We start from the raw sequence: 18,004 nt of genomic DNA, 5'->3' as shown, positions 1-18,004 counted from the left end.
AAACTTTTCACATACACTGCTGCCATCTAGTGGCCAAAATCTAAATTGTGCCTGGACTGGAATAATACATTATGGCCTTTCTATTGCATTTCAAATATGACGGAACAAAAAAAGACAAAAGAAATGCACTTTTTTCCTTTGCATTATCTTTTACCAGATCTATTGTGTTATATTCTCCAACATTCATTTCACATTTCCACAAACTTCAAAGTGTTTCCTTTCAAATGGTATCAAGAATACGCATATCCTTGATTCAGGTCCTGAGCTACAGGCAGGTAGATTTGGGTTATGTCATTTTTTAAAGAGACAGATCTGCAGAAGAATATTCAAGCCTTCAGACAATTGAGGCGTGTGCCATTCAGAGGGTGAGCGGGCAAGACAAAAGATTAAGTGCCTTTGAACGTGGTATGGTTGTAGGTGCCAGGTGAACCGGTAAGTGTCAAGAACTGCAACGCTGCTGGGTTTTCCATGCTCAACAGTTTCCCGTGTGTATCAAGAATGGTCCTCCACCCAAAGGACATCCAGCCAATTTGACACAATGGGGGGAAGAATTGGAGTCAACATGGACCAGCATCCCTGTGGAACAATTTTGACACCTTGTAAAGTCCATGACCTGACAAATTGAGGCTGTTCTTAGGGCAAAAAGGGGGAAGGGGGGGTGCCACTCAATATTCAAGGTGTTCTTAATGTTTGGTACTCAGTGTTTTTCAGGTCAGTGTATATCAGGTCAGTGTTTTTCAGGTCAGTGTATATCAGGTCAGTGTATAGTATAGTATATCAGGTCAGTGTATATCAGGTCAGTGTAAATCAGGTCAGTGTATAGTATATCAGGTCAGTGTATAGTATATCAGGTCAGTGTATAGTATACCAGGTCAGTGTATAGTATACCAGGTCAGTGTATAGTATATCAGGTCAGTGTATATCAGGTCAGTGTAAATCAGGTCAGTGTAAATCAGGTCAGTGTATACCAGGTCAGTGTATACCAGGTCAGTGTATACCAGGTCAGTGTATACCAGGTCAGTGTATAGTATACCAGGTCAGTGTATAGTATACCAGGTCAGTGTATAGTACCAGTCAAAGGTTTGGACACACCTACTCATTCAAGGGTTTTTCTTTATTTTTTACAATTTTCTACATAGTAGAATAATAGTGAAGACATCAAAACTATGAAATAACACAAATAGAATCATGTAGTAACCAAACAAGTGTTAAACAAATCAAAATATATTTAATATTTGAGATTCTTCAAAGTAGCCATCCTTTGCCTTGATGACAACTTTGCACACTCTTGGTATTCTCTCAACCAGCTTCTTGAGGTAGTCATCTGCAATGAATTTCAATTAACAGGTGTGCCTTGTTAAAAGTTAATTTGTGGAATTTCTTTCCTTCTTAATGTGTTTGAGCCAATCAGTTGTGACAAGGTAAGGGTGGTATAGAGTAGATAGCCCTATTTAGTAAAATATCATGTCCATATTATGGCAAGAACAGCTCAAACAAGCAAAGAGAAACGACAGTCCATCATTACTTTAAGACATGAAGGTCAGTCAATGCGGACAATTTGAAGAACTTTTATTGTGTCTTCAAGTGCAATCGCAAAAACCATCAAGCACCATGATGAAACTGGCTCTCATGACGACCCCCACAGGAAAGGAAGACCCAGAGTTACCTCTGCTGCGGAGGATAAGTTCATTCGAGTTACCAGCCTAAGAAATGCTTCACTGAGTTCAAGTAACAGACACATCTCAGCATCAACTGTTCAGAGGAGACTGCGTGAATCGGTCCTTCATGGTCAAATTTCTGCAAAGAAACCACTACTAAAGGACACCAATAAGAAGAAGAGTCTTGCATTAGACCGGTGAAAATCTGTCCTTTTGTCAGATGAGTTAAAATGTGAGATTTTTGGTTTTATACGCCGTGTCTTTGTGAGATGCAGAGTAGGTGAACGGATGGTCTCCGCATGTGTGGTTCCCACCGTGAAGCATGGAGGAGGAGGAGGTGTGTTGATGCAGGAGTGCTTTGCTGTTGACACTGATTTATTCAGAATTCAAGGCACACATAACCAGCATGGCTACCACAGCATCCTGCAGCGATACGCCATCCCATCTGGTTTGCGCTTATTGGGAATATAATTTGTTTTTCAACAGGATAATGACCCAACACACCCCCAGGCTGTGTCAGGGCGTTTTGATCAAGAACGAAAGTGATGGAGTGCTGTATCAGATGACCTGGCCTCCACAATCACCCGACCTCAACCCAATTGAGATGGTTTTGTATGAGTTGGATCGCAGAGTAAAGGAAAAGCAGCCAACAAGTGCTCAGCATATGTGGGAACTCTTTCAAGACGGTTGAAAAGCATGCCAAGAGTTTGCAAAGCTGTCATCAAGGCAAAGGGGTGGCTACTTTGAATAATCTCAAATAAAATACATTTTGAGTTGTTTAACACTTTTTTTGGTTACTACATGATTCCATATGGGTTATTTCAGTAGGTGTGTCCATCATCTTGACTGGAACTGTATATCAACAGTAGCTTTTAGTGTTGTATCCTTTCTACACTAAAATTAAAAATGACAATTTAATTAATTAATTACACATCCTTTTTCCAATGAGACTGCACAGTAATACAACTCAGAATCTCATTGACATGAGAAAAACAGCATGAGATAGATAGTTATTGAATAGGCTGTCGAGCGTGCTGACCACACCGCTCGCGTTGGAAAATAAATGTACACATTCATGTTACTCAATCATCGCACCAACAGCGCTCGCGCGCGTCAACGACAGTCTGCGTAGCCAGGCTCTAATATAGAACTTGGTTTTATTTGTGATGCTTGATGCGCTGCAAGTCCCGCCTCTCCCATCCCCTCATTGGGTTTTGGAGCATATACCCAAGTGGGTGATTGAAAGATGAACTGAAGATGCACACTCCAGTCCAGTTGGTGGTGGTAATGCACCTTAAAGTTGGTTTCCAACCGCCATATAAAGTCCAAAGAAGAAGCGCGAAGCGAGGAGAGATTTCTAGAAATACTCCGTTTACCCTTCTATCTGTGGATTGTTAGAGGACCTTGTGCATTTCAGGTAAAATAACAACCCAATGTTTATATCCCAGGACAAATGATCTAGCAACAGCAAGCTAGCTAAATTGCCATAGCGTTTGCTTTTTGACCTGTCCCCAAATGAATATAGTTGGTTCAGAGTTAGTTTTGATATTTCAACCTGCGTGTCATGATCGCGTCTGGTGAGCGTGGACAAAATAAACATGCACGCCAGCGATCTGGTCAGCGTGTAAGTGTGAAGACATTACTTCAGATGTGCAGTGTGACGAAAAGAAAATGATCAAAAAACGTTACATGGTATACAAGATACCAATACACTACATTGTATCACCTAATTTGAGTATGTGACTTAAGGGAGGATATGCTGTTCTCCTGTGGAAGGAGGAAGTGATGAGAGACAGGAAACAGGTTGTCATGGCAATGATGCATCAATACACACACACACACACACACACACAGCTAATCTCAGCCAATCTCTGCCAGGCTCAGCTAATGTCAACCTGTCACAGCTAATCTTAACTAGTCTGAACTGGTCTCAAATAGTCTCAGCCTGTCACAGCTAATCTTAACTAGTCTTAACTACTCTCAGCTTGTCTCAACCAGTCTCAGCTACTCTCAGCTCGTCTCAACCAGTCTCAACCAGTCTCAGCAAGTCTCATCCAGTCCTCCCCCACAGCACATCTTCATGCCACACGGCCATATCTGACAAGGAACAGCAGCCATATAGATCACGTACTTCCTGAAGAAGTATTTATGGAACATGACTGAGTAGTTTGTTTGAGGACATTGAGAATGTATTCTAGTCGTAACTGAGAAATGTCAAAGAATTTGTATCAGTTTTAACTTTAGACAGGTGATAGATTGGCTAGAATCACATCTGAACTATAGAGATATTATGGATCTTATATATCTAGACTAACTCTGAGGCTAGACTGAAATATAAGGCTGTCATTTCAATTAAAACCTTCTCCGGTTCTCTCTTCCAACCAACACTGAATAAATCAAGAGCTTGCTTGCAATGCCAGACTGGGAGAAATCCGCAGAAAGGGGAAAAAAAAGAGAAATCTCTCCAGTCTGCATGCTCCACATGGCAGAACAGAAGTGTTCTTGGTAAAGGAGCATTGTATAGCAGATTGTCCTCGCCTCTCAGTGTTCTTTTGCCTTACTGTACATTCCCTGTCTCTCCCTGGCCCATTCCGTGCATACCGCCTGAGTTCAAATACTATTTGAAATCCTTTCATTCATTTAAAAATGCTTTATCTGTGCTTGACTAAGCTTGCCTGACTTAATGAACCAATAGAATAGTCCCAAAACGGTAAGCATCCGCCCATCTGGCGCTCTAGGCAGGCTAGAGCAAACGCTGAAAATATTTGAAACATGTCAAATACTACCCGAACCCAAGTCTTCTGGCCCATTCTGCGATCGGGAGGAGGGATAGATATCTATGTGTGGATCTGGTCCACCCCGGTTACAAATGGCCATTCTCACAGCCCAGAAGACTGATCCTCGCTGCCACCCACTCACACCTGGCCCATTTGCTATTTTCTTCAACAAATCGTTTCTTCATTTATGTTTGGCTGGGTCGATACCGTCTGGACTGGCACATAACATTTAGTCAACCGCCGTTGTTACGCAATCACAAAAAAAAAAAAATCACCCTGCAATCAGGGCCACCAGAAAAACGTGTGGCTAGGTGGCGTTTGCACTTTTCAATCAGGTTTGGCGTCATATGACTTTTGATTTAGTTTAGCAAAATATATCGACGCGAAACATTAAAAAAAGAGTGGCCAAGTACCGTTTTTTTATTTTTACGATTTGCCTCATTTGTGAACTCGCACCATTTCTCTGTCCTTCACATCCGAGTGTTGCTGCAGGTGCCGTGCATCTCTTGACCAATCAGATTCACAGAAATCGCAGGTCGTGCGGGCCCGGGCACAACGCACAAAGCTCTCTCCCCTTTCCTTCCGGTATTTATTTAACAAGCATGATAACACATCACTCCTGACAGACGCAATCAAAAACAATCTACATAAATGTAGCAGCCTGTACAAGTAAACAGTAGAGATCTGACATGCTGGACTGCATGGAAACAAGACGATATTTCAGTCTGATGAACTGTAAACTATTAACAACAGCAGCTGCATGAACTGGTTTTGCCTCGGGACCGAAATTAAAACCAGTTTGTCTCAGTCACGACTCAATATTTGCGTTGCGAAAATAATCGCCAAAATACAGTATGGAAAACTATTCTTAATACTATTTGACAAGAGAACAACATTCTCCCACCTCTCATGGTCAAAGATGACATTTTTGCCCACATTCTTGATGAAGAATGTTAAAAAAAATAAAAAAAACTCACTGGTTCGCTTAATAATAAGTCATTTGAAATGATTTATACTTTTAATACTTAATTAAGTATGTTTTAGCAATTACATTTACTTTTGATACTTAAGTATATTTAAAACCCAAATACTTTTAGACTTTTACTCAAGTAGTATTTTACTGGGTGACTTGCAACTTTTACTTCATTTTCTATTCATGTATCTTTACTTTTACTCAAGTATGAAAACTGGGTACTTTTTCACCCACTGTCTAGATTATATAAGAAAGCTGAGGATGCATTTAATATATTTTTTTTTTACACATATTTAACCTTTTTTGGGGGGGGGGGCACAGACCTACCTCCATACTTCCATTAATTTATTTAAACCGGTACCACGTTCGTCATAGTGAGGAGACCAAGGCGCAGCGTGATAAGCGTACATCTTCTTTTAATGGAAGGAAGAACAAACACTGAACAAAGCTAACAAACCGCTATATCACACGAGTGCTGACATGCAACTACACATAGACAATAACACACCAAACCAAAATGGAAAATGGCAACCTAAATAGGATCCCCCAATCAGAGACAACGATAAACAGCTGTCTCTGATTGGGAACCAATTCAGGCCACCATAGACCTACAAATACCTAGACATACAAAAACCCCATAGATACAGAAAAACCCCTAGACAAGACAAAAAAACACACATACCACCCTCGTCACATCCTGACCTAACTAAGGTCAGGGTGTGACAACCGGTTACGTTCACACGAGTCCTATGCCTACAATTCAATTTGGTTAACTGATCCTGTTCTGTTTTTATTCATTCAACACAGGTTGAACATTGTGAACTTTCCACTATAATAGTTGGTAAATATACAAGGCTGTATCGGTTTAATGGACTGGGATGAATTTGATTTGTGTTTTAGCTGGACAAAAGTCAGTTATAATAAGATCCACTGTTATTATTGTACAACAAAATGTGTCCAAGGGGCTCAGGTTCCATTTTAACAAACATATATCCAAACTACGGTCCAGCGTTGTCCCTTTTTCCCAGACCACAGTTCATTTGTATAACATACAATTACCATGTTTGGGGGAAAAAAATACTCACCTCACAAATCGGTCTGTAAGGTTCTTCACAAAGGCATAAATTTCACCCCAGTCTTTAGAAACACTTCCTGATCTGCAACAGAAAACACAGTTAATATATACAGTAGAATATATACCATTTACCAAAACAATTTACAGTCTGTGATGAGTGAATAAATGTGAGCCCAGCAGGAATCAAACCCACGACCCTGGTGTTGTTAGCATACCAACTGAGTCACAAGGGGACTATATGTGGAACCAACAGCTGATTTGCAGTGATGGTGATATAGTTTACAGTGATGGTGATATAGTTTACAGTGATGGTGATATAGTTCTGGTTACTGTACTGATAACACAAAGAGGGAGCCTTCTGCAGTGCATCAAAACATAGGTTTAACATTGAAGTGTGCTGCTGACTGAGCATAACATGAGTCAGCTGCATGTGTTCTAGACCAATGATTTAAGATTATATATTAATATGGTATACAAATTTGTTTATAATATATATATATATACACTGCTCAAAAAAATAAAGGGAACACTAAAATAACACATCCTAGATCTGAATGAATGAAATATTCTTATTAAATACTTTTTTCTTTACATAGCTGAATGTGCTGACAACAAAATCACACAAAAATTATCAATGGAAATCAAATTATCAACCCATGGAGGTCTGGATTTGGAGTCACACTCAAAATTAAAGTGGAAAACCACACTACAGACTGATCCAACTTTGATGTAATGTCCTTAAAACAAGTCAAAATGAGGCTCAGTAGTGTGTGTGGCCTCCACGTGCCTGTATGACCTCCCTACAATGCCTGGGCATGCTCCTGATGAGGTGGCGGATGGTCTCCTGAGGGATCTCCTCCCAGACCAGGACTAAAGCATCCGCCAACTCCTGGACAGTCTGTGGTGCAACGTGGCGTTGGTGGATGGAGCGAGACATGATGTCCCAGATGTGCTCAATTGGATTCAGGTCTGGGGAACGAGCGGGCCAGTCCATAGCATCAATGCCTTCCTCTTGCAGGAACTGCTGACTCACTCCAGCCACTTGAGGTCTAGCATTGTCTTGCATTAGGAGGAACCCAGGGCCAACTGCACCAGCATATGGTCTCACAAGGGGTCTGAGGATCTCATCTCGGTACCTAATGGCAGTCAGGCTACCTCTGGCGAGCACATGAAGGGCTGTGCGGCCCCCCAGAGAAATGCCACCCCGCACCATGACTGACCCACCGCCAAACCGGACAGCGTCTCCAGACTCTGTCACGTCTGTCATATGTGCTCAGTGTGAACCTGCTTTCATCTGTGAAGAGCACAGGGCGCCAGTGGCGAATTCGCCAATCTTGGTGTTCTCTGGCAAATGCCAAACGTCCTGCACAATGTTGGGCTGTAAGCACAACCGCCACAACCCAAAAGAGTAGGAATAGTCTTTTGTAGGCTACAGTCCAAGCTATGACTTCCAATGGTGCGACTGCTGTCGGCATCCAAACATTCTCCAACTTGAATAAACGTTTGGAGGTAAGGTTGATGACATCAGTGGTGTAATCTACGGCGATACGGATATCACTTATTAATGAATATTTACATAGCACATCGATGTGAATCACACTGCTGCTCTCTCATGTAGCTATTTGTGCCTTACGGATTGTGGTTGTTGTGGATGGCTGATCACAAATCTAAATGTGTATTTGAACCCAATAATGGTTGAATTCAAATTCAAGTTTAAGCTGCCTATCAATCATTGTTTTTGAAACCAGTGGACAGTCAGTGGAAAATGTGCTCCTGCAACAGCTGCATACTGTGGATTCCAGCCTATGGGAAAAAAGTGGGGCTTTTATTGCTTAATATAATTCATACTGATAAAAAATATATCCAAAGGCCTTATGGACACATCCTCAAATTTGTACACTTTTGATAAGACTTAAAGGGGCAATCTGTAGTTGCTACATGCATTTTTGGACTTATAAATTATATATTTATATCCATTGACTCGTGAGGAATATATAAATGCCTCATGAGTTTAGATCAACTAATGCACTCCATGAGAACCCAAAATATCAGCTTGTTTTTCTCCAATGTTTAAACACTGTAAATGTAAACAAACACGGTATATCCTCATAACATGGTTACAACTATCATGTTGATATCATGGATGGTCAGTCCTGTATATCCTCATAACATGGTTACAACTATCATGTTGATATCATGGATGGTCAGTCCTGTATATCCTCATAACATGGTTACAACTATCATGTTGATATCATGGATGGTCAGTCCTGTATATCCTCATAACATGGTTACAACTATCATGTTGATATCATGGATGGTCAGTCCTGTATATCCTCATAACACGGTTACAACTATCATGTTGATATCATGGATGGTCAGTCCTGTATATCCTCATAACATGGTTACAACTATCATGTTGATATCATGGATGGTCAGTCCTGTATATCCTCATAACATGGTTACAACTATCATGTTGATATCATGGATGGTCAGTCCTGTATATCCTCATAACATGGTTACAACTATCATGTTGATATCATGGCGGGCAGTCCTGTATATCCTCATAACATGGTTACAACTATCATGTTGATATCATGGATGGTCAGTCCTGTATATCCTCATAACATGGTTACAACTATCATGTTGATATCATGGATGGTCAGTCCTGTATATCCTCATAACATGGTTACAACTATCATGTTGATATCATGGATGGTCAGTCCTGTATATCCTCATAACATGGTTACAACTATCATGTTGATATCATGGATGGTCAGTCCTGTATATCCTCATAACATGGTTACAACTATCATGTTGATATCATGGTGGGCAGTCCTGTATATCCTCATAACATGGTTACAACTATCATGTTGATATCATGGCTGGTCAGTCCTGTATATCCTCATAACATGGTTACAACTATCATGTTGATATCATGGATGGTCAGTCCTGTATATCCTCATAACATGGTTACAACTATCATGTTGATATCATGGATGGTCAGTCCTGTATATCCTCATAACATGGTTACAACTATCATGTTGATATCATGGATGGTCAGTCCTGTATATCCTCATAACATGGTTACAACTATCATGTTGATATCATGGATGGTCAGTCCTGTATATCCTCATAACATGGTTACAACTATCATGTTGATATCATGGATGGTCAGTCCTGTATATCCTCATAACATGGTTACAACTATCATGTTGATATCATGGTGGGCAGTCCTGTATATCCTCATAACATGGTTACAACTATCATGTTGATATCATGGATGGTCATTCTTTGCGTCTATAGTTCTGTCTATTAATCTGAGAGTGGTTACATTTCTCCAGGCCAATACCACAGCTTTTTACCAAAACAGAGGCAGGGCGACCGTTTTGTTAATATTTCATCTGTGGACTTGCCCTTTAAACAGGTGCATATTATCAAGATACCAAAGTGTCACTAACAACAAGGTAAACAATAGACCTATAGCAAGCGCAGCATATGGATCTCATTTATCACATGTAAATAGCACTTTTCAGTACTGCTCAAAGCCATGCCATGAGCGCAGCCTTTTATTTGTCAACTGGAATCAATGACCCAATCAGTCCTCCACGACAACACAATGATGAACAACACAGTAGGACTGGCTAATAAGTCCTTAGTTTTGGGGTTATACTCAAGTAAAACTATTTGGCTAATCTATACTTCCATATTTCCAAGTCCTATTCTTGAAGATCAAGAGGTATAACATTTATTGGAATGACTGGAATTCTGATAGGACTTTGGTTTTTAATGTAGATATGTAATTTAATCATATTATTATGCATAACAGAAAGCGATGGGTTAGAAGAAGCCCACATAACCAACCCATACAGTAACATGTAACATCCATATAAGGCCAGCTATGTAAACCTTAACATGGATTTATCCTGCAATAGATGTCGTTCAATTGGTAACATACATTTTGTCTTCTTCTAACACCTCTTAAGGGGAAAGTAATCTAAAAGTAACTGAATGTAATCAGATTACATTACCGAGTTTGGGGTAATTCAAAAGTTACATTACAGATTACAATTTTGGACAGGTAACTAGTAACAGATTACATTTAGAAAGTAACCCACACAACCCCATGCATGTTTTTCATATAGGTGGTCCCGGGAATCGAACCCACTATGCAGGCGTTGCAAGAGCCATGCTCTACCACACTGAGCTGATGTCATGCCTAGTTTGGAGCTTGCATAGGAGAGCAAAAGCCCATACTCCACACATTGTCTGCTGGAAGTGGTGATAGATGAAAGACATCCACATTGTCTTTGAAACTAAATAGAACATGAGTCATACAATTCCTGAAGACTCTATGAACTTGACCCCCCCCCCCCCCCCCCCCCCCCCCCGCTGCTGCTGTTGACGGTCTCTTTATACCGTCTCGTTATACCGTCTCGTTATACTGTCTCTATACTGTCTCGTTATACTGTGTCGTTATACTGTCTCGTTATACCGTCTCGTTATACCGTCTCGTTATACCGTCTCGTTATACTGTCTCTATACTGTCTCGTTATACTGTCTCTATACTGTCTCGTTATACCGTCTCGTTATACCGTCTCGTTATACTGTCTCTATACTGTCTCGTTATACTGTCTCTATACTGTCTCGTTATACCGTCTCGTTATACCGTCTCGTTATACCGTCTCGTTATACTGTCTCTATACTGTCTCGTTATACTGTCTCGTTATACTGTCGTTATACTGTCTCGTTAAACCGTCTCGTTATACTGTCATTATACTGTCTCGTTATACTGTCTCGTTATACTGTCTCTATACTGTCTCGTTATACTGTCTCGTTGTACTGTCGTTATACTGTCTCGTTAAACTGTCTCTTTATACTGTCTCGTTATACTGTCTCGTTATATATCTATATAAGTGTTCATTATGGTGCTCATGAGGAGCAGAGTCCAGAAACATATTTTGTGTTATAACCACTAATATTTTGTGTTGTGAGTTTTTACAGCTGCATGACAATAGAGATTCAATGAACTCAAGTACTGTGGCCTGGTCTACTTCCCTGGTCGACTTCTGTGGTCGACTTCCCTGGTCTAATTCCCTGGTCGACTTCCCTGGTCGACTTCCCTGGTCGACTTCCCCGGTCGACTTCCCCGGTCGACTTCTCCGGTCTACTTCCCCGGTCGACTTCCCCGGTCTACTTCCCCGGTCGACTTCCCCGGTCTACTTCCCCGGTCTACTTCCCCGGTCTACTTCCCCGGTCGACTTCCCCGGTCGACTTCCCCGGTCGACTTCCCCGGTCTACTTCCCCGGTCTACTTCCCCGGTCGACTTCCCCGGTCGACTTCCCCGGTCTACTTCCCCGGTCGACTTCCCCGGTCGACTTCCCCGGTCGACTTCCCCGGTCGACTTCCCCGGTCTACTTCCCCGGTCGACTTCCCCGGTCGACTTCCCCGGTCTACTTCTCTGGTCGACTTCTCTGGTCGACTTCCCTGGTCTACTTCCCCGGTCGACTTCCCCGGTCTACTTCTCTGGTCGACTTCTCTGGTCGACTTCCCTGGTCTACTTCCCTGGTCTACTTCCCTGGTCTACTCACTTTCTTGCTACAATATACCACTACCACCTACTTTCATGAAATAAACTATCTTGGTCGATAGCTGAGAGGACTGCTAGATTGTTATCATTATCAAAGTTCCACTGCACTTTGACAATATAGTAACTAATAACGAATCTGGGTGATAAGCTTTGTGAATACGTTATACTGTAGGGTCCTTTCCTCGATCCAACACCTATGGCCTTTTTTCACACTACTGAGCTAAACCGAGCTGAGCTGCGTTGACCTGGCCTGGTTACACACTGGTTACACACTTCAAGAGAATTGGAATGAAGCCAATGTTTCACTGACAGCCACTGATCAGGTGATTGGTTGATTGTTCAGGAGTCTAAAGCAGCGGCTAATGTCCTTCAAAAAGGTTCAAAGGTCAAAGCAGAACTTTACCTCAGAGTTACTGCTGGAACAGATCTGGAAAGACAATGTGAAGAAAGAAAAACAACAAATCTGCAAGCCAGAACAGTATGGGTTAGGCATGTCCTATAGTGTGACTCAGGTACTAGTGTAACGGATGTGAAACGGCTAGCTTAGTTAGCGGTGTTCGCAGCGCTAAATAGCGTTTCAATCGGTGACGTCACTTGCTCTGAGACCTTGAAGTAGTGGTTCCCCTTTGCTCTGCAAGGGCCGTGGCTTTTGTGGAGCGATGGGTAAACGATGCTTCGAGGGTGACTGTTGTTGATGTGTGCAGAGTGTCCCTGGTTCGCGCCCGGGTATGGGCGAGGGGACGGTCTAAAGTTATACTGTTACACTAGCAACCTCAACAAGAGGTTTGGACCTCTTGGTGTAATGGCTAAGGTGTTGGGACTGTCCTACTAAAGCAAATCAAAATACCCCTTTTTACTTTGTCAGTTGTATCAACAGTACTGTGAGCATCATCCTGTCATTTTCTAACTGAAGACAGGATGGAGTGGACAGAGGGTTTGAAACTGGGGCAGGAAGAGGAGGAGTAGACAGAGGGTTTGAAACTGGGGCAGGAAGGGGAGGAGTAGACAGAGGGTTTGTAACTGGGGCAGGAAGGTGAGGAGTAGACAGAGGGTTTGAAACTGGGGCAGGAAGGGGAGGAGTAGACAGAGGGTTTGTAACTGGGGCAGGAAGAGGAGGAGTGGACAGAGGGTTTGAAACTGGGGCAGGAAGGGGAGGAATAGACAGAGGGTTTGAAACTGGGGCAGGAAGGTGAGGAGTAGACAGAGGGTTTGAAACTGGGGCAGGAAGAGGAGGAGTGGACAGAGGGTTTGAAACTGGGGCAGGAAGGGGAGGAGTAGACAGAGGGTTTGAAACTGGGGCAGGAAGGGGAGGAGTAGACAGAGGGTTTGTAACTGGGGCAGGAAGGGGAGGAGTAGACCGAGGGTTTGAAACTGGGGCAGGAAGGGGAGGAGTAGACAGAGGGTTTGAAACTGGGGCAGGAAGGGGAGGAGTAGACAGAGGGTTTGAAACTGGGGCAGGAAGGGGAGGAGTAGACAGAGGGTTTGAAACTGGGGCAGGAAGGGGAAGGAGTAGACAGAGGGTTTGAAACTGGGGCAGGAAGGGGAGGAGTAGACAGAGGGTTTGAAACTGGGGCAGGAAGGGGAGGAGTAGACAGAGGGTTTGAAACTGGGGCAGGAAGGGGAGGAGTAGACAGAGGGTTTGAAACTGGGGCAGGAAGGGGAGGAGTAGACAGAGGGTTTGAAACTGGGGCAGGAAGGGGAGGAGTCGGCTTGCACAAATATGACATTGAGCCAAGATGGGAAAGAAGAAGAATTTAAGTCAAAACATTTTTTTTATCAAGTCTGCTTCCTGGTACGTAGTATTGCAGAACTTGAGTTGTGTCCCAACTCTTGCTGAACTGGAAAGAACTATCCTGATGTTACAAGTTAGTGTTGATGGAATATTTATGAATGACTAGAATATTCCACCCTGAAGCCATATAATCGTATGAAATTGATTAGAATTATGTATAACCATAGTCTGTACAATATGTCTATAACAGTATCTTAAAAACAGACAAGATTCGGTGCCGACCTTGGCTGGAGCCACTGAGAGCACTTCCCAGGGTCGCCGTCTCCTTGGCTGGAGCCACTGAGAGCACTTCCCAGGGTCTCCGTCTCCTTGGCTGGAGCCACTGAGAGTACTTCCCAGGGTCTCCGTCTCCTTGGCTGGAGCCACTGAGAGTACTTCCCAGGGTCTCCGTCTCCTTGGCTGGAGCCACTGAGAGTACTTCCCAGGGTCTCCGTCTCCTTGGCTGGAGCCACTGAGAGCACTTCCCAGGGTCTCCGTCTCCTTGGCTGGAGCCACTGAGAGTACTTCCCAGGGTCTCCGTCTCCTTGGCTGGAGCCACTGAAAGCACTTCCCAGGGTCTCGGTCTCCCTATCTTGAGGGAGTAAGTCTCTCAGATTCCCCTAATCTCTGTCGGCTGGGTAGCAGGACATTGTGTGCTAATGTTAGTGTGAATGTGTGTGCGTGAGAAGACAGTATAAAATGAATTGTTTTGTACAACAGGCCAGTGCTCTCTCGTCAATAAACTTTCTGACTATTGTAGCTGGGCCTCCGTCTGATTCATTTCAACCAGTTTCTTACAAATTCTGGGTTTCAGGCAGAGTAGTTTAATTGAATTGGGTTTATGAACATTGAGAACATAATAATCGTAACAAGTTAGTAAACCACATTTATGGCAAACAAAGGGATTTGTGTTAAACCGATGGTTAGATTTAGGCTGCAACCCTAAAGTATTGTCTCTGTAGCTTCATGTTGTTATGGTTTGGCAGAACTATACAGTGTATTCAATATAGCCCACAGTCATGCTGTCATTGTGACATAGGCCTGGCATGAACTGGTGATGAAATCAGAGCTTTAAAGTAAAGTGGAACAGAGGTGGTTCGGCAAACTACTCAAAGTGACTTAACCTAACCTTTCCCGAGACCTGAATACTTGTGTTAGCTCCCCCAAACGAATGCGTAGGCCCTTAGCTCGCGTTTCTGATGCGCAGGAGACCGGGATTTGAACCCATGTCAATCTGTCACATACACACTAGACTATGTTGTAGTTGTCCTGCATCCTCATGATAACTCCTCTTTGCTGCCCTGAGTTGAACTTGACCATGATTCAACCATCCTAATGATGACACGTGTGTTGGAATGTCCTCTAATTAAATTTAGACCAGCGTTATATATCATATAAGCAGGCAACCAGAACTAACCAATTTAACCGTTCAGCTGCTGAAACTAACGGACAATACATACACAGGATTTGTTTTGAATCTAAAAACATATGAAGAGTCATTGTGACTGTACATTGGTGAAGGTGACATTGTGGACACATTGTTATTGTTTAAACTGTTATATTGTAGCACTGTGTAGCTACATTGTTTTCCGTGTATCCATCCCTAAGCACAAGCAGCTACTCCTGTGAAACAGATGTGATACAACGTTTTACTTACCTATCTAAAACAAAGTACAAGTCGTAAGCTCCGTGGCAAGACGCTTCTTCTGCACGACAAGACCAAGCAAACAAACTCAGCAGAATTACGCCAGCTGTTACTGCTGTTGACGTCCAGTGGAATTTAGCGCGATGGCGTGTTTTCTCCTTCATTGTCAAGTTCAACGGCGTTGCCGTTGTTGGGCCGCAAAGTAAACTTCTAAAGCGAAAATTACACACGTATTATTCTAGCACGTGAACGGCAGGCCTAGTGAGTAAACTAAAAACGATTCGCACATCTGCAACCGTTGAGGAGCAAGATGTCAAAACGTATACAAGCGCAACAATGATATATAGCCTTCTTACAAAATAGAGGAAATAACAGAGCCCATGTCACCGACAGTATTTCCTAATGTCCTATGACCATTTTACACTATCTCTTGTAACCTCAGCAAGTCTCAGCAAGTGTTGGGTCAATTTAATAGCCCATTGCATAAAACTTCCCCGTAGGCTACACGAAGCAGCACACTCCCACGAAAAGTTAGGTTCATTCCAAAAGGCGCATGCGCCTGGTGAAAACAGATGTGGTAAAGTTGAGTGGGTCTCCGGGTGGTCGCAGTGCTGTCAGAGCGCAAGCACACACCCAACAGCTGCTGTAAGGTCTTTCAGAGGTTGGGGAGAGCGGAAAGGCAAAATGCTATGCACAATTCAATCACTAGAATGTCGGCCCATAGTAGCCTAGAGGTTAGAGCATTGGACTAGTAACCGAAAGTTGCAAGTTCAAACCCCCGAGCTGACAAGGTACAAATCTGTCGTTCTGCCCCTGAACAAGGCAGTTCCTAGGCCGTCATTCAAAATAAGAATTTGTTCTTGAATGACTTGCCTAGTTAAATAATAGTATATTGACAATTATTTAACCAAAGGTCGGTTTAAAGTGGGTGAATAGCCTATTATAATTTGCAGCCTAGTCTTTATCTAAAATGCCGTTTTTGGGTGGAGGCGAGTGAGAGCTACCAATTAAATATGAAAACATAGCCTAGGCCTACTGTCGATGCATCTTTTGTTATGCTGAATACAGCACCATCAAAACGAAAACCCAAATCCTGCTGTCACCACCAGTTTAATCCAACCACAGTAGCGGCAAAGATTTGTTTTAATCTGACGATGATTTATGAGATTGAAGCCTAAATCATGATTATGAAATAGTAAGTCGTTATTATGAGGCAGTGAGTCATTATTATGAGATACTAAGTCATTAGTCTGAGATATTAAGTCATTATTATGAGTTAGTAAGTCATTATGAGATAGTAAGTCATTATGAGATAGTAAGTCATTATTATGAGATAGTAGGTCATTTATAAGAAATAGGGAGTCATTGTTATTAAATAGGGTGTCATTATGAAATAGTAAGTCATTATTATGAGATATGTTTAGTTGATCTTTATCACATGAATCCAATGTGCACTTTGTATCAGGCAGTCCTCAACTTTCAAGGTTAACCTTATGTACAGTGCCTACGGAAAGTATTCAGACTCCTTGACTTTCTGCACATTTTGTTATATTACATCCTTATTCTAAAATTGATTAAAATTGTTGTTGTTTTCTCATCAATGCAACACATAATGACAAAGCAAAAACATGTTTTTAGATTTTTTTTGCTATTTCATTTTTTAAAATGAAATATAACATTTATATAAGTATTCAGACCCTTTACTCAGTACTTTGTTGAAGCATCTTTGGCAGCGATTACAGCCTTGAGTCTTCTTGGGTGTGACGCTACAAGCTTGGCACACCTGTATTTAGGGAGTTTCTTCGATTCAGCTCTGCAGATTCTATCAAGCTCTGTCAGGTTGGATGGGGAGTGTTGCTGCATAGCTATTTTTAGGTTTCTCCAGAGATGTTCGGTCGGGTTTAAGTCCGGGCTCTGGCTGGGCCACTCAAGGACATTGAGACATGTCCTGTTGGAAGGTTGGAAGGTGAACCTTTGCACCAATCTGAGGTCCTGAGCGCTCTGAAGCAGGTTTTCATCAAGGATCTCTCTGTACTTTGCTCTGTTCATCTTCGACTCGATCCTGACTAGTCTCCCAGTCCCTGCCGCTGAAAAACATCCCCACAGCATGATGCTGCCAACACCACGCTTCACAGTAGGGATGATGCCAGGTTTCCTCCAGACGTGACGCTTGGCATTCAGGCCAAAGTGTTTAATCTTAGTTTCATCAGACCAGAGAATCTTGTTTCTCATTGTCTGAGAGTCTTTAGGGACCTTTTCGCAAACTCCAAGCGGGCTGTCATGTGTCTTTTACTGAGGAGTGGCTTCCGTCTGGCCACTCTGCCATAAAGGCCTGATTGCTGGAGTACTGCAGGTTGTCGTTCGGGAAGGTTCTCTCATATCCACAGAGGGACTCTAGAACTCTGTCAGAATGACCATCAGGTTATTGGTCATCTCCCTGACCAAGGCCCTTCTCCCCAGATTGCTCAGTTTGGCCGGGCGGCCAGCTCTAGGAAGAGTCTTGGTGGTTCCAAACTTC

At 42.6% G+C, this 18,004-nt stretch overlaps 1 protein-coding gene across 1 annotated transcript in view; it reads right to left on the bottom strand.

Annotated features, from left to right (window-relative positions):
• The window catches only part of LOC110536457 (anthrax toxin receptor 2), a gene marked incomplete in the record, with an annotated part of 153,384 nt that extends 137,335 nt beyond the window's left edge, over positions 1-16,049 (bottom strand). Inside the window, 2 exon segments of the mRNA XM_036936470.1 lie at positions 6,494-6,565; positions 15,499-16,049. Coding sequence (XP_036792365.1) covers positions 6,494-6,565; positions 15,499-15,650 — 224 coding nt within the window.
• Positions 16,050-18,004: the final 1,955 nt, after the last annotated feature.

Source organism: Oncorhynchus mykiss, chromosome 11 (genome assembly GCF_013265735.2).
Source record: "Oncorhynchus mykiss isolate Arlee chromosome 11, USDA_OmykA_1.1, whole genome shotgun sequence".
Taxonomy (NCBI): domain Eukaryota; kingdom Metazoa; phylum Chordata; class Actinopteri; order Salmoniformes; family Salmonidae; genus Oncorhynchus; species Oncorhynchus mykiss.
The sequence above is the reverse complement of the archived record's forward strand: the minus strand, read 5'-3'. Positions and strand labels throughout refer to the sequence as shown.